The following is a 27555-nucleotide window of genomic DNA, read 5'->3' on the forward strand; positions in this document are numbered from 1 at the left end:
ACCAAAAAAATTACAAGATTTTAATAAATAGTTTTTGACAGAATCTCGATTCTATCAAAATTCGTAGTCTAAAATATTTCATAATAATAATATTTGCATTATATGTTACCAGTAAATAAAATTAATATCATGTTAAAAACATATAAATTAATAAGGCACAGTTACACTATTCAAGATTATATCAATATTATTGATGAAAAAGTAACTACTGATATTTTGCCCGAAAGATCTTATATATATATATTTTTAATATTTGAACGATTAGAATACGCCATTGGAATATACTTGAAAAAATTGTTATAAATTTTATTATTTATAATATAATAAAAACTAATTATGTATAATATTAGGTCTGGGGAGGGGCAAGTGTTTTGCAAAATTGAATATTACGGTCAAGTAGTTAAGATATAAAATCATATCAAATAAACAAATAAACAAATTTACTTTCTTATAATACAACTGATATTATTATTATTAACTGGCATTGTTTTGGTATATAAAATAATATAAGCAAAATAATAAGACAATAGAGACTTGATGAACATTTTAAAAAACGCATGTCAAATTTTAAAATTCGAATTTATATTTTTAATAGATTATTACTTCGCGTAGTTATTAAAATTGTTATTATAATACGTTTTTTTTAAAATGTGATCAATGAGTCAAGCGCACGCCCGTGCTGATAATTTTTCTCGCTAATTCTTTGCTTTTTTTTTCTTTTACGTTTATTTAAATGTGTCGAAAACAAAAAGTATAAACGATACAAAATAATTATGTTTGTACTTATATGGGTAAGGTAAGGTTTTGTAGTTTATTTTTCCTATTTTTTAAAGATGAAAAACGTTATCGTTACTGTTATTTTTTTATTATAAAAATTGATACGATATTTGGTATGTTGTCTATAAAGAAGAACCGTCAAGAGCTGTGTTTACCGATGTTTTACCCTGTACTTTTACAATAACTAAATTCAATGAAAACTAAATTAAGCATAATTATATTTGTGATAATAACTTATTATTGACTGAAAATATTCATTGAAAGAATAAAAAACAACATCAAATAACCTAGCTGTATGGTTATTGCAACATATAAAATAGGTAAATATCACATGAGTTTTTTTTTTATTTACATATAAAGCGAAGGAAGCATTCTTTTATTATCAAACTTTCAACCACGTATGTTTTATCAAAGTAAATATTGGCAGTCCTGTCTAAATTTAGTTTTCAGTGAAGAATGAAATTCAGATAAATTCAGTATCAGCATGCTACAATTCAGAATCGTTATGATTCATAACGGTAATAATTTTATTTTTATGTATTACTAATTTAAAAAAAGAACGATAAAAATGGACTAATATTTTAAATTTCAGTCAAATATTCGTTTTTTAAATGTTGGATGCAATAAATTTTCTTAGAGGAAATGTTGGCAACCCTGTTCAATATAAAATATGCATCTTCGTTGCGGTATTTTAGATGCACGAACTTGGTCTACGTAAAGCCTAACTAAAAGGATTTCTAGTGTCACTTATTTTAACTTGTCAAGTCTTTTTAAATTTAAATTTCGAATGAGGTAATTCAACATATTTTATTCCATTCCAAACATTCGTTACGGTTATATGTGTATTAAAAACAGTACGATGTTAAAACAAAGTAACAAATAGTGATCGCTAAAAGGTTGACTTTAATGTGAAATTCTCTGGTTTAAAGGACGTTTTATTTCGAGCGTCACTTTAGTTCGTACGTGTCGGTCAAATCTTGCAGCTGAATTTTAAAACAGTTCGACCCGAACAGTTAACTTGGAATTTTGTACACCCGTTTTTGCTGCTGACAGTACCATCTAGCATACTAAAATAATATTGTTTTTTTTTTAAATGGCTACAGAACAAAGGCTTCTGTTTAAAAAGTTTTCATTTACTGTACATCATTTAAATTGTATTTTTATATATTGCAATGGTAGATTTGTAGTAGCTGTATGAATTTTACCCCTACGAAGTCGAAACAGGTAGTTATTCATTTAGTTATTATGACTGCAAGATCGAAATTAATTTAATTTAAACGGAAAGAGATAAACTTATGACCTTTCAACACGAGACGATGACGTATACCGTAAGCTTGCGAGATTAAAATATCTGAAAAGATAGCTACCTGCGCGTGCGTCACCTGGCGTATAAAACCCGGACGTTTACGGTCCCACATCTTAATTTATGTCTTTCCAATAGCATCTGTAATGTTATACGTATTTTTGTAACCCTACGATGTAGGAATGTGAGCATCGCAGTGGGTTGTTTTATGACGGGGATGTCTTAAATTAGATTACTGTATTATGTTCCGGAAATTTATACTCTTATATAATGTGATGTTTGTTTTTTTCGACTAAATATATATATATGTATGTATGATGAACACATTTTGTCGATAGCATAGATTAAATATAATAAAAATACTTTCTCAAGGATTCATGATCTATTTTCTTACTATTTCACTTCAATACAATTATATATTTTTCGAATGAAATTCAACAAATACTAACAATAAAACCCTAATCGTTTTTAATGTCAATGTATATAAATATACACTATGCCTCTTATTCAAAGACACTAAGATCCATTTTAAAATAATAAATAAATTTGAAAGAAATATGCGATTTAAGAATCAATATTTGCCTAAACGTTTCTGATCTTACCCCGAAATCACCTAAATTGCAATAGTTCCGATAAAAAATATCATAAACATAGATTAATTATTTAAAAAAGAAACTAGCAACATCTGAAAAAAGTCATATAGAACTCATATAGATCGAACGTGTAACCTCTTTTTACAGTTCGGAACGGTCAAAGCAATTCCGCGATTTCGTTCTCTATTTTTGTTTCAAATGGCCAAAAAACTGGATAATAAACATCGCCCGAAGCACCATTGCGGACAAAAAGATACGATAATAAAATCCGTTCAACTCGTAACCCTTATAACATAATTCTGTTTGCTATATTGATGATATTTACGAATCATATATCGCTATAATCCGCCTTAAGAAAACAAACTTTGCACAACAGAAACAACGGGATATATATAATTTGGACGATTTATTTTAAAACATCGGATCAATTAAGTGGAAGCTCCGGCCCGCTTCGGGCGGCCACTCGGAGATTACTTAGCACTCCTGCATTTGAATTATTGCCAATAATTTAATTCCGATTGAATTCAGCCAAGTAACTGGTACCGTCACAGAGCGTACATAATTTAGCGGCTGCAGTACCTTTTTTGGAATGCCGTTTTAAAATAAGAATGTGGCTGAGGCTGAAAAAGTGTTCGCTGATTTCTCTGACGTTTGAAGTTTCATTCTGTGGAGAGGAAAATTGTACAGGAACCGAATCGGCAATATATATGTGGAGTTTATAAGGAAAAATGTCTGAACTGGTCGCTCGGGAAATGTGTGGCTTTATTAATGACAGTAGAAACGTAAATGGTCAGATCGATGTGTTATTACGATAGTATTATTCTTTGATAAAAATTAACAAAATAGTTTTCGTTATAATTAAAATTTGAAAAAGTTTTGTACGTAAATTTTCGAGCAATTCATTGTTAAGTAATATTTATTTAATTGAATAAAACTTGTGAAACATTTTGTGTTTAAAAAATGACGCGAAATTTCGAATGAATTACGAAATGAAAAAACCGTTAAAGTGACTTTAATACAGTGTGACGTAAAAACCTCAACAAAAGATTTCTATAACTTTTAAGACGTCGACTTATAATTATTATAATATAATAACCATTACTATTCTTAAAACAATATTATGAATGAGTCAAAGATAAAAACTTATTGAATCAATTTTTCGGTTGTTTCAAATCTATCAGCGTACCCGTCAAAGAGACATCAATCGACGCGCCATTACAACCGCGAAAAGCGCGCGAAAACAGTGGACTACAGATAAGGAACACCCATTTGTAACACCCGATACTGCCAAACGCACATCATTGAAACCGATAACATCAAAGAGGTTTTAATGACGTTTTAATTTTATATCTTTAGCATGGTAATGCATTAGTGGTTAATTCATATAAATATTTCTATGAATCATTTAAACGGATGAGATTTTCATAAATAAAATAATTTCGCTGACTTATTTTTCTAATATAAAATGTTACATAAAGATTTAATGTGAGCTCAAGACGTTTGATATTTAAATAGTAAAATTACATAGTGTTGAGTAAATTGTGACCTAAATGTCGTTGTAATAAAATTATATTTTTAATTCTAAATAGAAGCAATCGCGCCTGCCTCGGTTATTATAATAATATATTAGGCAGTATGTAATGATTCATTAGCGAGCATGCAAAAATAAAATCATAACAATTTTTCCTTAAATCATTTAAGAAACAATCTGCAACAACAATTTCGTTGCAATATTAAGACGAAGTAAAGACAAAAATCACATCCGGTATAGTCAGAAAAAACATGATTAGTGGGTGTTTAATGTTGTGGTACATTGTAATTTGCTGCCGACGGTTTTACTCGGTTTATATGGGTCAACATTGTCCAAATGCCTCGTGCGATGAGCTATGAGCATTATCGGGGCATGTTTCGCAACACCATGTAAATTACTGACCTGCCTTGCCGAAAATTCTGATGTTAAAAGTTTCCGAAAGAACTCTTCCAAGTAATTATGTATGATGAATAGGAATTTAAATTCTGTTTTCATTCGCTACGTGTGTATTATAGAGTCGAGTTAACGTGGCTATATTATCTCGATTAAATGAACTACTTTTACAAATAATTGTAATCTTAGTCAATGTTTGACATAATAACGCTCACTTACTCGAACACAATAATAAGAATGGATGTGCAATTTATCACAATAATTAAACAAAAACTTCACAACAAACCTTAACGCTACATGACAAGTTCTGCTTGTGACAATAGATTCACGTTACAATAAAATGACGACAGTCCAGTGACGGTCGTTCAAACACATAATTTAATGCACGCTTTTTATTTTGTCATTAACCTTCGAGGTGCTCCGGTTTCGAATCGGCAACGTTTTATTTTTGAAACACGGTTACGCGGTGATTAGCCGAAACGTTTAACACGTTCAGGAATCGACATCTGCACTCACTGGCCGAAAGGTGCCACGTGGGGACTCCGCGGACTCCGGCAACGTTTCCTTCGATACGTTCGCGTTTTAAAAAAAAAGTCGATTTTAAAAAATAATTGTTTCGCGATCTGACAAGTCTGTTGGCGGGAGTCGCGCGGAGGGCGCGAGCGGCGCGGCGAAACGTTCTCGTCGACTGGCCGCCGGCCACACTGAAAAAGCTCCTTACGTTAACTACATACAGAGCCGATGTGCAATCTATTTATAAACTTAAGTTGAGTGCGGCACGCGCGTGCAACGCACGACCACTGCCTACATTAACATCATAATATTTGAAGTTATTAGGTCGACTGGAGAAACATGCCGTGTTGTTTATATACCATATTCCGAATATATTAAAATTACCGGCTATCATTCGTTGCGAGTTGATAAAGAGGTCGGTTTATAAGTTACGATATTGGAAGGGCTCCAAGAATAATAGAGATGTTACGATTATTATGATCGTGTGAACCATTTTGACATCCCACTCGTGCGATTTAATTTTATTTACAGAAATAACAGCTATGAAATTGTGAGCTATCAAAATGTCGATAAATATTGAATCCATTTGGAATTTATGAGATAGAATTTTATAGATGGGTATTTACCAAGTATGCCGTCGATTAACCGTGCAATTGCTTCGCGACAAACTGACATAATTCTAAAAACTGTCACCGGCTGTCATTTACGTTAAGAGTTTGTCGGCAATATTTTGTTTTTGACATTTGACTGGAAACAAATGCGACACGCGGAACCACAATACTATCAAAATAGTTCCTAGTTTAAAACAAGATAAATATAGATTTGAATAGTTTCGAGTAAAAATATTTTATACTGACTAATATAAACGTTACTATTTATTGTACAATACATAATATACTATAGTCTGCATATGTATAGTTCCTATGGCTTTTTTTATATCCCCCCCAACGGAACAACTATTGCATAAGGTCCTTAATATTCTGCGACTTAAAAATAATTGTAAAGATAATTTAATGGCGATTAAATCTGTACTTTTTAAAAATTGATTTAGTATGATCGAAATAAAAAAAATACCAAAATCTTTTAAAAACTTTTCCCGTCAATCAAATGTGAAACCAGAAAACACCGTGACTTGTGAAAAAAAAAACTATTTAAGTAAATTATATTAAAAAAACTAAAAGACTTTCATATATCTCGGTTTTTTTATTTTCATTTGACATTTGGTGATAAGTAGATTCTTTAGAGACAATGAGCGTTATTTGTTGTTACAATATTTTTTTGTATCTTAACGAAACATGTAAAGCTGCCAACGGCTCGGAATGTAGTTTCTACCGAGATGAACCGTCAATATACTCATTAGATACTAAGTACCACCAAGTAAATAATATAAGTCTGTTAATAAAATACAATTACATGCATGAATCTTATATAATAGCTTGATTTATTAATGACAAACAATTTCTTACTCAAAAAAAAGAGCTATTGATATCACAAAGTAACAGTCTGTACTTATCCAGCAGCTGGGCTTAGGTCTGCTTACCCATTGAAGAGAAATTGATATAATAAAATTAATATTTCACAAACAGCATTTTAGAACATGTTGGGGATGATTTAGGAAAATATAAATTTTATGTATAATAAATATGGCTATCCAACCAAGTTAAGATGATCTCCGGCTACCCTAGCTAGGCTATTAATATTCTTTATTGAGGATATCTATAATAATATTGTATACTTTATTTGTTTGTATATTTATCTCAGGAACTAATGAACTCTAAACATGCTTTCACTGTTAGAAAGATAGATTATTCCTGAGTTCTATATAGTATGAATTACATTTATATAACATAATTTTCTTTATCTACAAACTGCACCGGTATAAGTCGGGTCGTGTCACTAGTATGTAATATTTCAATATTTGAATATGATACAATTATACAAAAATTATGAACTAGTGGGTCGCACGCGAATCTTCGCGTTTATTCAAAATATGTTTTAGGAATTTCGAACACCTATGACAGGTTTTGTTTTGATTTTATTTCATTGTAAACTGCAAGTCACTTATCTACATTTGGCGCCAAAATGTTGAAACCTTATTTAAATGAAATTTTTCAATTAGAATTGGAGTTTGTCGATAACAATTAATTTTGTTTACGTTTTTATTTTATTTTTTTCTTTCTTATATAGACGTATCACTGGTACTTTACATTTACACCAGCCAGCAACTTTTTTCCGCTCTCTAAAATTAATTCTTTATTAAATTGTAACAATTTAGTAAATTACAATCAAGAATCCCTCTAATTTTCTGCGCGTCTACCGATTTTTTATGTGCAGCCATCGTCCCATAGTCACTGGGACAAAAATCGCTGTTTTACTTTAAATTATAAACGCAATTTAAGCAGATCAAAATTAAGCGATACTTACCGGTTTTAAACTGATAATTTTCGGTTAAGATTCATTTGTTGTAACCGTTATGCGAAGGCACCATCCACGGGGCTGAGATACCCCAGTGATTAGAACGCGTGCATCTTAAGCGATGATTGCGAGCTGCAAGCACCACTTAATTTTCATGTGCTTAATTTGTGTTTATAATCATCTCGTGCTCGATGATGGAGGTAAATATCGTAAGAAACCTACACGTGTTTAATAAGCTGCCAACCTTCTCCTCAAAGGGAGAGGAGGGCTTAGCCCGGCAGTGTGATATTTACAGGTCGTTAGTACATATATATATAAGTATGTTTTTTTTATGATAATCGAGTTTAAGCAAGAATGAGATGAGCATTCATCTCGTTACGAACTTTTATTTAACCAGTGTGTATGTGTGCATTTCATCTTACTAATCAGATATTCCACCGCCATACAACAGTACTCAGTATTGTTGTGTTCCGGTTTGAAGGGTGAGTGAGCCAGTGCAACTCCAGGCATAAGGGACTTAACATCCTCAAGGTTGGTGGCATATTGGCAATGTAAGGAATGGTTAATATTGTTATTGTCTATGGGGGTGTTGACCATGACTTAAAAAATCTATGAAATACTACTGAATTAGACTAATAATAATTCCATTCTAGTTCCATCCTTGTATATTTGGTTCTGAAATTGTTAAATTCAAAGCAAACAAACATCCGCCATTACAAATTTTATTATAGAAACTGACACTCGCTATAGAGTACACACTACATAAAAACTTTCTTTATTATTTGTCACTGGCCACAATATTTTAATTACAGTGACAATATGAAGTGGTGTTCTAAATTTGAATTATTCTTATGTGCGAATAAAATCGCAACGAGTACGTTCGCGGTAGCCTGGGAGCACGTGACATCGCCGACAAGAAAACAAAGCAGGCTGCGCCGGTTTGGGCACATCAGATCTCCAGAGTACATAGGAGATTTAGTGACCAAACTTAACGTTACAGGGTCAAGACCCAGAGGGCGAGATTGACAGATGGGGTCAGAAAAGATCTTAGTTCCTCCAATGTTACTGAAAACGATACGTCAAATAGAGCGAAGTGGAAGCCAAAGACTAAGAAGGCAGATGCCACCATAAGATGAGAATCATAAATGCACAGGAGATAGAGAGAGAGTGTGAATAAAATGAAAATCTGAAACCTAAAAAATATCTAGACAAGCATATGAACCTAACGGTGTGTGGTCACCGCCACTTATAAACATGGTACATTAAGAATACTAAACCAGCAATGTGCCATCAACCTTAGGAACTAAGAATATAATTTTCTTCTGCTTGCAATGTGGCTCTTCTCCTATCAGTACTAAGTATTGTTATTTGACTGTGGAATACGTGACCAGTACCTCAAAGTTCTTAATATTGTATGTATTAATTCAACTTATAATTAAATTTCATAAACATAAATAATATGAAGTAGAGTAGCAGTTAAACAAATCACACGCAATTTAAAACAATCTTCCGGGACCGAAACGATAAATCTTAATAGTTTAATCGGACCAAAGTTGTCCAATGCCAGCGATCGCGAAGTTATGAGCCAAAGAACGTTAACTAAAAAGTATTGCCAGTCGTAAAAAATATATATTTAAATAATTGATTTTAACTATTCACATTTGCTTTATTAAATAACTTTTTTTAATCTAAGTAAATGACCAGCCCTTTTTATAAAACCGGCCATCTGATGGTGAGTGGTCACCACCGCCTATAGACATTGGTACTGTAAGAAATTATAATCATTCCTTACTACGCCAATGCACCACCAACATTGGGAGACAACAAGAATATATAATGACTGGGTGGTACCTTCCCCAACAAGTTAGCCATACCACCAAATGATACTCATATTCTGGTTTGCCTTTTGTTTATCGCTGCTTACGGTCAGCTTACACCGCTGGCCCAAATACCGCGGATTCGATTCCCGGGTCGAATAAAGTTACAGAGATTTTTCTGTTAAGTTAAGGAAGATGTTAGTAACAAATCCATGCCTTAATCGTTTTTCCTAATCTTGATTTATCCCTAATCACTTGGAAATACCGTTCGGCGTAGTTAGCTAGTTTAGCTCAAAAAAGGCTATGGTCCATATGGACCATGTGGACATAATTATATTTTACTAGCTACCAGCCTCGGCTGAGGACGGGTAGAATAAGGGTCTACATAATAGGACGCATTTAACAATGTTTGTCGTATTTAAGTAAATTTACACAAAGCTGTAATACACCTAAACTGTAAAAACAGTATAAAAATCTATTCGGAAGTTTTTGAATTTATTGCTTTCAAACAGACAGATAGACAAATATTTGCGGTGAGAGACTTTGTTTTATAATGTTATATAGTTAATTATTTTTATGTTAATTTCGAAATATCTTTCCAAAGTGTACGGAAATTAAGTTGAAGCCACAGAAAAATTGAATTTAATTTAAATTTCATAATTTCAGAACTTCGAAACTTTTAAATAAATAAAGCACTTTGATCTTCCAATATTGAATAGCTGTCAAGCGATATTTTTAAACGTAGTTTCAATAGTACTGCAAACAAAATACCTAACATACAAACAGTTGAATAGCTTAAAAATCGCTTTCACGTGAATATATGATGACTTCGGCTTTATCATTCAAACAAGGGGATGTTTATTATAAATGAAAAAAAAAAAAACTCAAATTAAAAACTTAGTATAATTTAATATTCATAAGCACGTGTTATATGTTACGAGGTCTAAAAACAAAAACAATTCGAAATACACCGCAGGTGACAATTATTGTTATTTTTAACCGACTTCAAAAAGGAGGAGGTTATCAATTCGTCTGTATTTTTTTTTTAGTTAAACGGACTATTTAACTACCCCAACTTACATACATCGATATTAACTATTCATATTCAATTGTGTAAATAATAAAGTTGACAAGAAAAAAAGATCCGCTAAGGTTCTTTCGCCGGTTCTTCTCAGGAGGAACCGGTGGTAGTGTTTAATTTGACTATCGATAAGTAAGTATAAATATTCTATGTTGAATAAAGGAATTTGAGTTTGAGTTTAACAAAGTTAACGGAATGATATCGGTCGTTGGCGTACATATAGTATACCATATGACAAATGCGTTGTCTATTGAGGAGTCTCTGGGTAAGGTTAGCCTATCACCATCTATCATCTACCTTCCACTATATATTTCATTTAAAATAGTAACTCTACAAACTGTAACACAACAATAATAAGTATGTTTATCGGTAGAATGACTGATGTCCATCAAGACTGGAAAGAGCTCAAGCGCAGGACTCCGCGCTGCTACTAAAAATTTACCGACAAAAAACCTTATCTTTTTATTCGCTCAACCCGGGGCTTGAACTTAGGACTCCGTGATCTGCAGCGTTATACCCGAGCCACTATACCAACGAGGAAGTCAATAATCTAAAAACATTGCGAACTGTTACAGTTTAAAATTACATACGACCTTTTGCACAGCAGCGGTTTATAAATGACTAAATGTGGGATGAATGACATGAAAATACAACTCAAGTTGGTTCGGTCTGGAGAAGTTAAAAATACCTTAAGCATTTTATTAAGTGCACTTCCCCTCTAGGGATGGACCGGTGCGCTATTCCTAGATAAAATGTGGACGATAGAATTCTATAAAATCCATATACTTTATTCTAGATATAGGTAGTATTTCGGTGTGAAGTTCAGTGAAATTTTATAGACTATGAAAAGTTTATGCATTTAATCCATTTATTTTTGTAGCAATAAATATGATGATCATTCAAATGGAATTCGACTTTTCATGTGGGAGAAAATTTGCGCGACAACTTGATTTACTTTAGTACAATTTTTTGCTTACTGGCAACATTTCACTTAAAACATCAATTGATTTACTCATGATATAACATTTATTGTATCGCAGGTGACATTGGCGAAATAATCGGTGTCCTCTTGGCACAAATAGAAGCCAGAACAAAAAAAAAATATTGTAAGACTTAAGCTCAAAAAACAACACAGATTGAACGTGGTCACAAAAAATCCATTTAATTGGCAGATAATTTATAAAATTTGCTTTTTTATATTATAATGTCATTGCATTTAAAACGATTGACCGAAATTGTGTGCAAAATTACAGGCAGGAATGGATTCGATACCTTGGCAGTTCACTTTCTTGGGACTATGCAAGATAACTAGAAGATGCTGTGAGAAATTTAATAATACAACTCACGGTTGATTGTAAAACGTTTCTTTGTATACGCGACTAGTAAATAAAAATGTTACCAAATTTTAGCGCCCCCCAAATTCTGACACTCTAGGCCCGGGCGTTTTCTTAACTCATTTCAATGACAGTCGGCCTAGAGTTAGCACGCGTCTTGTAATAAAGATGTTCTGATTTCAAAAAAAGTTATTTTTAATTCAAAAATTGTTGCTTTACTAATATATATTAATATGCAATCATATAAATTACGCTATAGATTGCTTACGTCACAGAAATATATATCATATGTGTCTGTCTCGAAAATGAGTATAGAAATATATAACAATATTTCTAGCATTCATTCATATTCTATAATATATATTGTAGCTAGATGTGTGACTGGCTCAAAGGGTGAATATTTGCAATGGAAAACTCACAAACTCCAAATTTTCAGTGACATGTGACATTTTTAGATACCTCACTCTTTAACAGCACCTCTCGCGGCGAATTTGAAACCAATTAATAATAGCCATCATTGGTTCAAAATGAAAATGACGGACGAAGATTTTTAATTTTTAAATCTGTCAGTCCTTTGTCAACATGTAATGAAGATTAAAAAATTAACTCTATTCGTGTGATGTGATAAAAATACACTGTTTCATTTATTGTGCGATTGGCGTTACAGAAACTAAATACGTTCCCGCCGGCAGCGTCGCTGTCAAATTTGTCAGTCCGTTGTGATATTCGTTACACTTAAAATGAGTGCGATTCTTTCAATTAGTAATCCTTTAGTCATGTCTATCGTTTCGTCTGGCACTTTTCTTGCATGTATTGTGTATTTTTTTTTTTGCAAAAAATCTATGATACTACAAAAATAAAACTGATTTTGTATATAAAACTTCTAAAAGAAAACTAATCGCGTTACGTATATATAAATAAATAATTATATCTAACATAACAATATTATGAAATAAAACAATATTCATAATTTACGATGTACTAAACAATTTATCAAAACCGGCGGTTAATTCTTCAAATCTTAAATGCATTAGTGAGGTAATTTCTACGTCTGAGTCAGGAGCCGTCAAGGATGCACGTAATGATACATGAACATACGGTTTCCAGAAACATCTAAGAATAATTATGACACATATGTCATATTGACAGCTCACGCTGAATATGGAATACAGGTGTCGTATAATCTGTGCTCTGCGCCGCGTATGATGTCGTAAAGAAGGTTTTTAACTTTTAGCGATGTTTTATTGCCAGACTTGTTTAAACTTTTTTTTATGTCACAGCTGCAAAATCTTTTTTCTGTTTTAATTAAACTTATCTTTTTTCTTCCAACGAAATGACATAGATCTTAAAAAAATACAAGCTTGTATACAAAAAATAATAATTTAGTTAAAATAATTAATTTTAACTTGAAAATTTGTTCAAGTCGGTTCGTTCGTACAGGCGGGCCAGTTGATCCGTCGTTTTCAAGAAGAACCAGGAAAAACTTAATAGTTATTCTTTTACAAAGTATAATGTTAATAAAATTCAATAAAATGTATACATCCTGTCAACAAATAACAACTCCAGGCTTTTCATCATCTATATTAAAACATTTATATCATCGCAATATAATATTCTATTAAATAATTATTATGTTTATTTCGCGATAAGTTGTAAGATAGCAAGACTACATATTATTTGGGTTTATTTCAAAATATAATTGTTTGTTTTTTTGTCATTGTTATTTGAAATCAGTTCCCTTCGTGTAAATAATCATCGAATTTTAGCGTACGAACTTCTGTTTACCTAAAGCCATTGAAAAAACATTTTAGACACAATATATCAAAATATACGTAACCTCTTTTTATTTCTTCCAAGAATATATTGATTTAAAAGTTTTATATACAATTTGTAACAAAACAAAAAAAAAATTGTGAAAATATTGCTTTGTTTAAATTAATACAAATGAAGTTTCCGTCTCGGTAACAAGACGAGACAAGTTGTAACAACATCTGACAATTTAATTATCATATACTGTCAAGCTTGTCACGTTCATGGCAGTCTTTTGTATTTCACCGACGATCGTGTTTAAATACAACGTACCAACGCGATTTTGCTACACTTTTAGAAAAAAATGGTATTTGTAATGAGCGCCTTCGCCTATATTTAAATGTAGTCACCGGCGAAGGCTCCATGTTAAATTATAATCATTAATTTTGTGACGCAGCTTTGTATTCGCTGATATTTAACGTACGATATTTATTTATTGTCTGGAAAATATGTCTAATTAGCCACAAGACTGTCTCGTACAATGTAACATTTATTAGTCCTTAGCAATTTGCTGTATCCTTAGAATACGAGAAACTTAGTGGTGTACAATAATAAAAAAATATTTTCATGATGACTAACATAACTTTTTTATTTGACAAAATTTTATTGTTAGTTTTACGAGATTTCTATTAATTAAAAAATAAATCTCTTTAATATTTCGTTTAATATTCTAAAAAAAATAAAAGGCTTATGAATAATACCACCTTCAGATAGAGGCATATAATGGCCATCAATATTTTCGCCTACACCTTTATGTAGTTACTGGCGAAGGCGCGCTCCATGTTAAAATATAATCAGAGTGCATTGAGTGAGTGACGCTCTTAGTGTGCGTGAGACTATATTTTTATTATTTTATAGTAATGTATGTACGTATATAATTCAATGTGATTTTGTACATCTTAGTATGTGAATAGAAATATATTTATTAGGAAAACATTAAAATTATCTTTTTAGAAAGAAATATTTCAGCTTCATCAGACATTCTACCAAACAGCAGTACTTGGTATTGTTGTTCCGGTTTGAAGGGTGAGTGAATCAGTGTAGCTACGGGCACAGGAGACATAGCATCTTGGTTTCCAAGGTTGGTGATGCATTGGCAATGTATAATATCTCTTACAGCGCTAATGTCTCTCGGCCAATAATGTGGTGACCACGTACCAATTTGCCCGTCTATCCAATTGCCTACCAATGTTATAAAAAAAGCATTTACTGCTACTACGGATATATCGTACGAATATACAAAACTCAGTGCGTTTGAATGTTTGTTGATCAATCGATCAATCATATCAACAATCAATCTCAATCACGAATGATTGAATTTAAATTTGGTACAGAAGTTGATTATATCGTTGAACAGGATTTATTTTTTTTGTTTACTTCAATTATAGCACTTTATATTTTGACTATCGTGTAATAAATGAATAATACAATCATTAACACTTTTTAGAGTCGAGATAGCCCAGTGGTTAGAACGCGTGTATTTAAACCGATGATTGCGGATTCAAGCTCAGGCAAGCACCACTGAATTTTCATGTGCTTAATTCATCTCGTGCTCGGCGGTGAAGGAAAACATAGTGAGGAAGCGTGCATGTGTCTAATTTCAACGAAATTCTGCCACATGTGTATCCACCAACCCGCATTGGAGCAGCGTGGTGGAATAAGCTCCAAACCTTCTCAGAGGGAGAGGAGGCCTTAGCCCAGCAGTGCGAAATTTACAGGCTGTTAATGTTGTGTAACACTTTTTGTATTTCAAAAAGCAGCACGATCGAAAGCAATCATTTCTTTTTTTTTATTCTTTACTAAAAACTTGTGATATTGGTAACGACTAGTTTTAAATGTAAAAATTGAAATCACACGTTAATGTGGACTAGGTTTCAATCCCGGGTAGACACTACTGAGTTTTCTGTATCCATTTCATTTAATAACTCCTCTGTGTATAATAGTTAAAAGTAATATGTACCCAGAATTTCCTGCTCAAGGAAGTCGTTTTCACAGTAACGACATACTAACAGACTGTTATTATTATTTACTTTACCGCTTTGATAATTCATCAGAGAATTTGTCTCAAAGAAATTACTTATGTAATTTCTAATAATAATATAAATAGAGCATTATTGCTTTATCAATCATATTTGAAAATTTAAAGTCGTAGACTAAAACACACCGGCATATCAAAATAACGTAAATCCACGAATAAAATAAATTAAACCAAAAGTTATACCAAATGTACGCTATCTAAACGGACAATATATCTACGCTGATATGATTATTCGAGAAAAAACAAAAACGTTGGGTTTTTGTTCAAACATTCATTTTGTGATTATACTGATATTTAACGTACGATATTTATTTATTGTCTGGAAAATATGGCTTATTAGCCACAAGACTGTCTCGTACTATGTAACATTTATTAGTCCTTAGCAATTTGCTGTATCCTTAGAATATGAGAAACTTAGTGGTGTACAATAATAAAAAAATATTTCCATGATGACTAAACTTTTTATTTCACAAAATTTTATTGTTAGTTTCACGAGATTTCTATTAATTAAAAAATAAATGTCTTTAATATTTCGTTTAATATTCTAAAAAAAATAAAAGGCTTATGAATAATACCATCTTCAGATAGTGGCATATAATGGCCATCAATATTTTCTGAAAAAATAATAATCAAGAAAAACTAAAGTATGAACCAAGATCAAAATATTCTTTATTCAAGTGGGGTCATAAAAGCACTTTTCGATAGTCATTTTACAGTGTTGAATTAAATATAAAGCTACCACTGGTTCGGAGAGTAGAGTCTACGAAATGAACCGGCAAGAAACTCGGTTACACTTATAACTTAAAATTTAAATTTTAGACTTTCAATTGTCTTGAAAAAAGCAAAAATTTTGACGTTGTTTTGTTTAATATGGACAAGGGACTCTTTGATTTCTTAGGACGAAAGTAACATTACACTCGCCTGCTAGAACGTGTATTTACGAGAGCAAAGACGCGGGCACTAACTCTTTATTATTAGAAACAAACTCACTTCTTCGTTTCTTCGTTATCTCGACTCGACGTACAGATTCACTTCTTTATAACAGCGTATTACAAGCGCGTGTCTTCCAAATATATCAGGAGTTCCTTGAACGAGAAACAGATGTGGTTTCGGATAATTATCTCGGCTGTTTGCTAAATATTTATAACAGTTACACTTTACTGTTTTATTCCAGATTATTGTGTTTATTTTTTCATTACAATAATAATTCAAACCTTGATTTAATTAATTAATTATCTTGCATCAGTTTCAAAACTACTGTAAATCACGAATTCGCAATTTACGTCTAAGAATATTTCTTTTAATCCTGATAGAATCAAAACTTATTTTATTTTATTTAAAATAGGTAGAGTCGTAATCGACATCTAGTGCTAAGTGGTCAAGGCCGCCCATAGAAATAGTCAGTGTAAGATATATTACCTACCTTTACATCTCCAATGAGTTTCCGACCTATGTGCTTTATGAATGTTAGTTGCAATGGCTTTCACAAACCGAAACACAACAAAACAGAGTATTGCTGTTCAATGGGTGGTACCTACCCAGACAGTCTAACACAAAGTCTTACCAAGTTGAACATAATATAGTGAAACGTCAAAAATTCGTACCAAAAAGTTTCGCTTCACAAATTCAAGACTTTGAATTTCAATCAAAAACTCTATTTTTTTTTTAAATATTTTATCAATAAAAAAAAAGTTTAATATCCGCCTTCTTGTTAAATGTCACCGTTCATAAAAGACGGACGAGACTCGTACCATTTTAATATTAATGTCTCAGGCTTTCAACTTCAAAAAATTCACACCTTTATAATCGAACACGTATCATGGAAAAATGTGATATCATTATAGACCAGAAATAGATTGAAACTGATTAGCAGTCAGGTTTCTGAAGACAGGTGGAGCATCTAGAGCCTACGATGGGGTCGTGGCCTATTTGCCTCACATTATAATACGTGCAAATCAGGTCGATCGGCCGCCGAGACGTAAAATACTTATATATATGTACACGTTATATAGTCATATATAATTATGTAACATTAGAAGTATTCAAAGTTTGAGAACATGAAGACATGTCCTAAAACTCACTCGCTTCAAAAAAATTTTTTAATTAAACAGGAGAATTACTGCATTAGGCTCATAAGTTGCCAGGATTAATTGAAGTGTTTTTTTGGGTAGCATATAATACAAATTCTACAAATGAGTGCAAGCATTTAATATATTGTAACGTTTTTTATCTTTCGCTTTTGTTGCTTGTACTAACTTATACGCGCAGTTTTTGGTTTAAACTAAGTCAACATGCATATTATGTAAGAATATTTAAAATAAATTTAATAATTGCCATCATTACGTACATTTTATATTCATCTATTAAGATTTGTAGATTTTTACAACAAACTTATAGAGTCATGGTTTAGTAGAGCTGTAGTTACAGCTTGTAACAGTACTTTAAATATAGGTTAAGTTTTTGTTGTTCTTTCATAAGTTAAAGATAATTTTATACAGAATTATAGTTTTCATAAATTGATTAATAATTCTATTACATAATATTAACCTTAAGTAATTTTATGATAATTCGTAACAAATGGAGCGCAACGAAACAAAAAAAAAAAGAAAAATGACACAGACACAGAAATTTCTAGGAAAAATAATTTATAACTAGATTTATAATATCAACTATAATATCTATTTCGTTCAAATCACTGCGACTAAAACTTTATTAAATTTTTTGTAAAATAAAATTCAAATAATTGTGAAAAACGCTTAAAATATGATTTCTGAGATGTATTTGAGCGGAACAGTGCTCAGGTATAAGAGATATTAAGTTGGCAGCGCATCAGAGGTATCACAGCTCGCTGAGATAAAGAGGCTCACTTATCGTCAATTGACCTTTTTGCTGATAGCATTCTTGTTTTTAAAAATAAAACGTATTACATAGAGTTATAATTAGAATGACGTCTACATAAAGATTCAGTAAATGTCGACTGCTGGGCAAAAGTCTTCTTCACAAACGGCTTGGAACATATTCCGCCACGCTACTTTGATGTGGGTTTTAGGATTATTTTTAATTAAAACAAACAGTTTTTTTTTTCTTTTCATATATCTTTCAAATGTTAATAATATAATATGAGTAATTCATTTTTTTCCACTTCAAAATGTATTTGTCTAAATATCTCTTGTAATTTATTTAAGGATGTCAGATGAACAATTTACTCTGATGTTAAGAGGTCGCGTTCGCCTATCAACAATGACACCTTAAGAAATATAAATCACTCGAAAATTTTACATCGTTATTAAAGAAAACAAATTAAACAAAGTCTAGGATGTTATGTGTTTCTATACCACTGGCCTACTCATAACTAAAGCTCGATGATTAAACTAGTATTTATTAGAAATATATTACTTTTTTATTGAAATTTCATCTTTAATAAGATTTGTACAAGTTTAGGTATCGTTCGTGGTAGCTTGTAATATTTAAAATGAATGTCGCAATGCTACGTCGTAGCAAGTACCGTAGACTGGTCGTCTACGAGAAAAATAAACGGCGTAGCAAATAACTTCGATTATTTTAATTTTAATGTAAATTTTCAAGATTATTACAATGATTATTACACTTCATTGCAAATAGAGGAAATAAAGATCTCGAGTCTATCGTTTAAACACAGCACAGGGTTAGAATATCGCTTATGATTGATATTTACAATTGTTTTCATTGTCAAACCATTTACTTCCCTTGGTCACATGTCTTAAGATTTATTTATTTAAATTTGATCGAATTATTCTAGCACGTTTATTTTAATTAAATTTTAATAGCAAATAATTCATATTTCCTCTCTAATATAATGGTAATGATGATAAAAATGTATTTACGAGAATATTATTACAACATACTATATAATACAACAATGAAATTTATTACATACATACATATAATATAACATACATAGACACGCCGTGAATGCCGATACGCTATGTTGTTTATATATGTATTTATTAAAATATTACTTATTTTTGGTTTATTGTTGTACTTGTAATTAACCCTTAATTTACTGGTACTATTAAAAAAAATTTAACAGATAGTCTAATATTAATACATTATTTATATTCATCGTATTTCTTATATATTTTATATTAATTCACGCAAAATGTAATAAGAATTAAGATTAATGTATTCTAAAAAAAAATTATGACAGCGATACATTTATACGACCAGTACGCGTACGCAAATGTAAATCTTAGTACCATTTATATAGACACCAAAATAGCAGTCAAAGGTTAGTTCTTAGAATAGTGAAGGGTTTAAGTGATTGGTTTTATATCAATCAAATATATGAAGAATTGATCATAATGAAAATCACATTATTGTAAATAATATCTTTTGTTAAAACGAATCTTTTTTGCAACTACGATCACGTCGTGGCTTTTCATTTTTTTTTTTTTAAGTATATTTTAGTTAGGTTCTATTTCGCTTCTGAGATCTGGCCTCCTATCATATAAACCAGTTTAACACAACTGGAAATAATACATAACCGGTATGTTCTCACTCTTCAATTTCAGTTAACAGTTAAAAGGTTTCTCGTTAAAAAATATCAAAACGATATAAAAATTTTTTAAACAATTTTTATTGTTTTTCTTCTCACCGTTTATACCGATGCTAAGTAGTTAGATATATATATATATATACAGGACGTCTGTCGATTTGTGCAATGTAAAAGTTTAATAATTTACAATACTGACCTGTAGGAACAGCATGAAGGCGACCCACTGGTAGTACTTCCCGTACCTCCGCGGCGAAGTGCCAGCGCCTCTCACCCCGGGGTAAGCACCCGCTTCCCCCGCCACGGTGAACGTGGAATGGATCCAGCAGTAAGTGTTAAGGACGTCCTCTGGTATATCTCTAAACAAAGAAATGTTTAATGTGCGTTAGTGGTCATAAACAAAAACTTACTGCGTGATTAAAGTCTTACTATGTCTTGTGTATGTATATGTATTTGTATATATGTACCAAATGATTTAGTTGATCTCAATTATGTAAGAACAACCTACTGATACAAAATTGAATATTTTATAATGTTATCTCTTTTAGTATAACGATTAAATTAAGGCTTGTTTTTAAAACGTTTACATAAAAATTAATCATCAGTATGAGATATTGGCATATAACCTATACCCAGGCCCGTCTTGAATGAGGATGCAGGGGGAGCAAAAAAACCAGGCGCACACCACCAACCGTTCTAGGTTTGACCATGATCGGTCAAAGGGTCTAATAACTTTTTTTTTTTTGGAGATAGTTTGCTAAACTCTGCTCGCGGCTGGGCGCTTGTTAAGCTTATCACCGAACTACCTATAGCTACGTGTAGTTCTATGGTTAGCCATATAAGTGGTTAACCACGCGTAAGATACATTACTTAATAAGGAACATAACCTTTTGTACATCGACATAAAGCGCCATTAGTGTGAGTTTCGACTTTATTCTTACTAACTAATAACTGGTGGCTAAAAAATGAACCAAAATTATTATTTTTTAAAAATTTACTGGAACTTGACTTATTAAATCTACATATTACAGGAACTGTGCAAAAAATTCATCCTTTTAATATACATGAGGTGTTTGCTATTTATTAGGTATAGAAATAATGTTAGTCAGAAATGAATATCGTAAATAATTTCGGTATATCTTTTTCTTAGGTTTCATAAAAAAAATTTTAAATTAACTGTAACATTCAGCGCCATCTATCTCGATCACAGTGCACTATTTTAGTACGAGGTTGTCTTCATTTAAGACATGCAGTCTATAGCAGCGTTCACAAGATGGCGTCTGATTAAACTTCACTCATTAACAATGATGCCATGATGATATTTGTCGTTAAAATTGAAATTTAACTTAATACGAGCATAGACTAACTTTAACTTACATCAGATATTTTATAGTTAGTTCACTATCCATACTGGAGTTAACTTTGCATTTAAATAAGTTAGTTGTTTAAGTTTTGGAAGTAAAGATATTGCCTCGAACATACATTGTTCCTCTATGATATACTTAACATACATACTCGATTGGTTTTCTTAATTTCTTAGTAACATACCATTAGTTTAGCCCTTAGCGCTTCGGCGTTCTAGTAAGCTATTACAAGTAGCGAGAATGATAAACATTATTAGTAAAATCTATGCAATATTGAATTCATAAGCTATATTATATGTACGTAACAAGTGTAACGAAGTGTGTTAATAAAATAAATAAATAAAATAAAAATGTGTTATCGTTTTTTAAATCTGACAATCAATGTTAAATCCCAGAGTCTGAAAGCTTCTCACAATACAAAAGATAGCTCTCAAGTGCTCGAGTATAAACAAAAACTTGTTGAAGTCTTATTCTCTACGCAATATAATTTTAATATGTATGTACGTTTACAAAATAATATGCTCAATATCTTTAACAGTTGCCAAGAACTTCTACCGTGTTCAAAGTGTTGTGTGGGCGCTAGTTGTGTCGTTGTGTGTCACGTATGTTGCTGTTGTGTTACCTCGTGTGTATGCAGTCTATCGGGTTGCCCACAAGATGGCGCGTGGTCAGAGCCGCGCTCGCTGCCAATAGCGCAGCGGTGGTTGCTCCGCAATGCAAGCGGAACGCTACAGAGTCGATCTTCGGGTTAATACCTTGCTGTGAACAAATATATTTGTTACAAATGTTACCCACCGTCAAATATGTAAAATAAACATTTTTTTTTTCAATTAAAGTGGCCTTTACGAAGAAATTTGGCTTACTTTTTAATCTTTTGTGGACATTTTTATTTGCATTATGAAGAGTTTTAGTTAATGTGCTGAACGTTCTACTAAAAACCTATTGGCTTTATTAATCTAGTTTCTGTAAAAAAAATAAGATATTTAAAAAAATTAAGTTAAATAATCGATCTATCCTAAACTTCCAAACAAAAGTTAAGCTTAAGATCGGACCTCGATCTTCGAAACAGTTAAATAAATGCATATTGTTTCTACTTATTTAATTAAAAAAAAAACGAATTCCTACTTTTCAAACAAAAATATAAATTTGATTGCTGAAAATTTTAGAAATATACGCGAATTTTGTTTTGAATTTTGCACGATTTTAAGTATTCCTATGTTACTTTGACCAACATCCGTTATTAAAATAAGTCAATATTTTCTTGTTTAAAAAAATAAAAAAAGCTTCCAACATCCTTACTCATGCATTATTCCAGTTAAAATTGTATTACGAATTTTTACAAAGACCTGTCAGACGAACCTCAAAACGAATTAACAGACATTTTCGTATAAAATGACCTATTTCCTGCAGTCTTCGTATATTTATTCCTTTAATTATAAACGCATGTCGAGTTTCAATATAACTCGTTGTGTTTATAGTCGCGTGCTCTTTCATATTTGTTGACGTGTTCAACTTGGGAATAATATTTACATCACAATACAGTTTTGTGTTAAAATTAAAAAAACAAAACCGCTTCGGCCAACTAGCTATGGAATCCAAATTAACATATTTAAAAATGGAATCATTAAATTTATTATTGTTAACTGTTTCGTTTAATGTTAGTGAAAACTCTTAGTAGTGCTGGTTGTCCAATTTTAAAATAATTAAAATTTGTTGCGGTTTGGCCTCTGAAAGGGTAGGCTTTGCATACATTTGTTATTAAATTTAAACCATTTAATTAAAAATATATATTATTAGTTAAACAATACTCGCTTGACCAATTCTCTAATTACAAAAACAACTGTGTCATAAATATTTTAAGATTTAAAATATGATGTTCTCGTTTTACATTTTGTTTAGTATGTCTATTATGAATTACAATGGAAAGAGTTTGACTTTATGGGAGAACAGGGTATATTAACAAAATGTAATTAATCCCAATGAAGGTATCTGGTATGAAATCTGAGTTCATACTCAGATTTTTCTCCACAGATATCACACAATTACAGACTCTTTGTCTGGTAAAAGGCCATTGACCTCATGCAATCTTAATAGTTAAATGTGACTACGAACGTCAGCCATTCGCCAGTCTTCCTATCCATAAACAAAACCAACTCACCCCGCCAGACAGCAGCGCATAGAGGCTGGTGAGGATCTCCATGGGCCTGCGAGACTGCGCGAGCCGCTCGCGCCGCCGCCACGCGCCCGAGCTGCCCGCGCGCGCGCCCCCTCCCCCTACCCCGCGCCCGCGCCGACCCCACGACACGCCGGACTCCCTGACGAAAGAGATTACATATTTATTTGAAACGTCTAAGAAATACAAATAAAACAACATAGGATGTTAATTTAATAATTTGGATACAGCTAACTCTCTCTGGACGAATTAACCGGAGTAGAGAGTCGATTCAGCTTTTTATTTCAAATCACATTTAACACTTTTTCGAATCGTAATGTTCGTATCCGTCTAAATATTTCCTATAAAGAATAAGATAATTAAAATAAGACATGCAGGATATAACCTAAAAAACAGCAGACGATTGAATAATATAACAAAGGTAAAATTGCAAGCGTGAGTAATCGAAAACAAAGCAGAGACGGCAAAACGTAAAAAAAAGTAAATAAAAAACAAGTGTGCATGTGTGTGTGTATTTCAAAGAGAAGGAATAATTATACTTGACAAATGATGCAAATATCCAAAACTCACCGACAAAGAGTTGAACTATTTTTTATTGGTCGTAAGTAGCAAACGGATAACGAGACAGAACAGACCGAAATAAATGAAAGCGTATAGTTCGGACGCTTGCGTTTACAGCTTGCCATTAACTAAACCTAATTCTAATGAAACCGAAAAACACGTCGCCCGATGATCGACGAAATGAATCGATGAATCTTATTAATGAATGACATTGAAATGTTATCTTCACTGAAACCAAATGTACAGGAGAATTCGTGTCTTTAAAACTGAACGAGATTAATTAATTTGTTACAAAAATAATTTTAATTTTCAGGCACCTGTTCGACAAATTTCGCAATTTATAAATTCGTCTATTCCTTGGAATCCGTAATATCTCATTGGTGATTAACATTCTACTGCAATTAATAGTTTATTTATCCTAACAATAAACGTGGCCAATTGATAACGCTTTGTAAACTTTACATAGTTTAGGACGTTTTGTGACGTAGCACGTATCTTCCTATGTTTTTTTATTTCCAAATAAATCTGTACTAATATGATAAATGCGAAAGTAACTCTATCTGGCTGTTTGTAACAATTTCACGGTTGAATCACTGAACAGAATTTGATAAAATATGATATGAAGGAAGCTTGAACTCCAAGAAAGACCATAGAGTTGTTAATACCTACGACCCCCCTAAAATTCAGAGAGGACGCGAGTGAAAACTAATCTTATATAAATTCAGATGGATCAGTTTTACTTGAAACTTACGTGTCTCGATGTAACGGCGATTATTTCATTTTTTCCAACATATACTTTAAGTGTTCAGAAAATATATAACCTTTAAATAAAGTATTTAAGAAATCTTTTGTGTCTTAACAAATACTTAAATTTGTAACTAATCACTTGCTGTTTGTCCAAACCGTTGCTTTCGTACAAAATAGATTAATATAAAATGATTACATAACCAAAGCCAACCAAAGCTGACCAAAGCTGTGTAGCTAGACTTATTTATAATGCTGCGATTTGTGTCCTGTAGTATTCAATTTAAATTGTTAATAGACTATTATTTATTTAGTTTAAGATGACAAATGTGTCAGTCCTGAAACCAAAGACTGAGCTTTGGTTCTCATTTAAACGATAAACGAGCAAAAATTTCAGTTGGAAAGTCTCCAAGACCATTCAACGTTGATAAATGAACTTTTGAGTGCCCTTACACATAATCCTAGTTTACATAAATCGCCCAATTAAATTAATTTCTTGAAATGTCCGATTCAATTAATTTATTCCGACGATTTGAGAAACTTATCTTTTTTAACTGTGCCAAATAAAAAAGCATTGCGAAATGATAATAATTTCGTAAGCCTTTGTTGTAATCATTGATGGTATAAAATTAGGTCGCAGCACCAAAACATTACCTTGAGGCACTCCATGTAATATTTTAAGCAGCTTGAAATTCGAAGATACAAAGGTATTTAAAATAAAAATTAACTGACATCAAAATTGAAATCATCACGTATCACGATTGACGTTTGAACATAAATAAAATCCTGTGTTTATTAAAAGGTCTATCGTGTCAAAGGCTTCCCACATGTCGAAGAATGAAAGATTGACGGCCGAACATCTGCTTTTACAGTTAAAAAAAAAATTCATTGTTTTTATGTGATAACGTAAATCAGGATCTGAGTCGACGTTCTGCTGAATTATATCAGGTTATTCATTACCATCAGCGGAGATGGCCCAGTGACTAGATCAGGTTAATCTTAACCAAAGGTTACGGGTTCTAATCCACACCCTACTAAATTTTTACGTGTTTATGTTTTGTTTATAATACTCATTCTCGGCGGTGTAGGAAAACATCGTCAGAAAACCTACATAAGTCTATTCAGCAATTAGAAGATCTTGGAATAAAGTTCAAAATCTTTAAAATTATTGTGAAATTGATACGTAATAATCTCAAGAGAATAATTCGAAACGCATAGATTTCTGAATCATAGTTTTGCAATCATTATAACTTAGCTACCGATAGTAAATAAGCCTAGTAACCAGCTTAATTATATACCGATGTTTATTTTTGTAAATAACCCAAGATAAAATTATGGGATAATGTTGTGTTGGATAACTATAAATAATCTAATTCATCTCGAACAGATTTAGTTTTACGTAAACAATCATTAAATTATACTAAACCTTGATCTAGAAATAATTTACTAATGAATAATGTGCTAAAAATAGCACAGATAAAATGTTCCTCGTGTCGAAACTGCATCATGTACGTCATGTTGCGCCAACAGGTGGCGAATAAAGATTTTATGACATATATATTTCATCTTTTGAATAAAATACGCGAGATCGTGTCTAGTACAACGAAGAAACGACGATTTTCTTTAGTCGAACATTTCATGCGGAAACTACCAAATGGATTTTGTCGAAACTTTTAATAGTAACAGTTGACAGCTTCCCTAGATCACAATACAGAGGATTCTCTATCTCAGACAGCTAAAAAGTTGACAAAGGTTTTTAAAAACTCTCTGCTCCAGTTGTCAGAGCTTGTAAGAAAACTGAAAAAATAAGTTTATTTTGAAGAGAATTGTCATGAATACAGTATATATTATATATATATTTCACTAATAATAAATTTAAATTGAATCGATCCCAGAATTAGGTGTTTATTACTGAGATGTTATTTTGTAAAAACTCGCTTCGTATATTACTCGAAATATATTGTATACCGGATTGCTGCGATAAGCTATTCTGATTCGTGTATCCTTTCAAAATTATACATATTATATTTATAGAAATAATTTCGTGCAGGTCTACAGTAGATCGAAACCTATTCACAATTAAAGATCCTTAAAAAATAATGATTTTTAGTCGACAACATTTATATCCGCAAAATTCGTATAATCGATATATTAAATCCATAAAATTGAATAACATGAAGTTCAACAGGCGGCCATGTTTGACGTTTACGGGTGCGTTCAGTGTGTGTTCTAAATAATAATTTCGTGCAGACAATTCACAATCATTTTCACCGGTAATTTTCAAATTATTTGTATTCTGTAACCGTTCACTCACCGTGTTTTGATTGTTTTTTTTTTTATTATCAAACGAATATCAAAAGTGTACTGTATAATTAACGGAATTGACTTCCAAATTCAATTAGAATATGCATCTTCAAATTTATACATTACGATTACGTTTTCTATAATATTATGTTAAGTAAAGTAAGGAATAACCTTATAAAAAAAATAACTTCGTATCCACGTACGGATGAACTAAAAATAAATATTATAGGCATAAAGTTTAGACGTAATGAAAAAAAATAAAGTGCATAAAACT

At 31.8% G+C, this 27555-nt stretch overlaps 1 protein-coding gene across 4 annotated transcripts in view; it reads right to left on the reverse strand.

Moving 5' to 3' along the window:
* Shakb (shaking B) overlaps nucleotides 1–27555 on the reverse strand; it is a 131034-nt gene that overhangs the window by 64312 nt on the left and 39167 nt on the right. The window contains exons 2-4 of one of the 4 annotated variants that reach the window (XM_026645295.2): nucleotides 23658–23814; nucleotides 22122–22254; nucleotides 20335–20494 (exon numbers count right to left, since the gene is read on the reverse strand). In XM_026645295.2, the coding sequence (XP_026501080.1) occupies nucleotides 20335–20494; nucleotides 22122–22254; nucleotides 23658–23814 (450 nt within the window). Of the gene's footprint in view, nucleotides 1–5005; nucleotides 5298–20334; nucleotides 20495–22121; nucleotides 22259–23657; nucleotides 23815–27555 lie in introns of those variants that run through there. The other 3 variants (XM_026645296.2, XM_026645297.2, XM_026645298.2) reach the window with 3 other exon arrangements.

The sequence above is a fragment of the Vanessa tameamea genome, chromosome 5, assembly GCF_037043105.1.
Source record: "Vanessa tameamea isolate UH-Manoa-2023 chromosome 5, ilVanTame1 primary haplotype, whole genome shotgun sequence".
In the NCBI taxonomy this organism is placed as follows: domain Eukaryota; kingdom Metazoa; phylum Arthropoda; class Insecta; order Lepidoptera; family Nymphalidae; genus Vanessa; species Vanessa tameamea.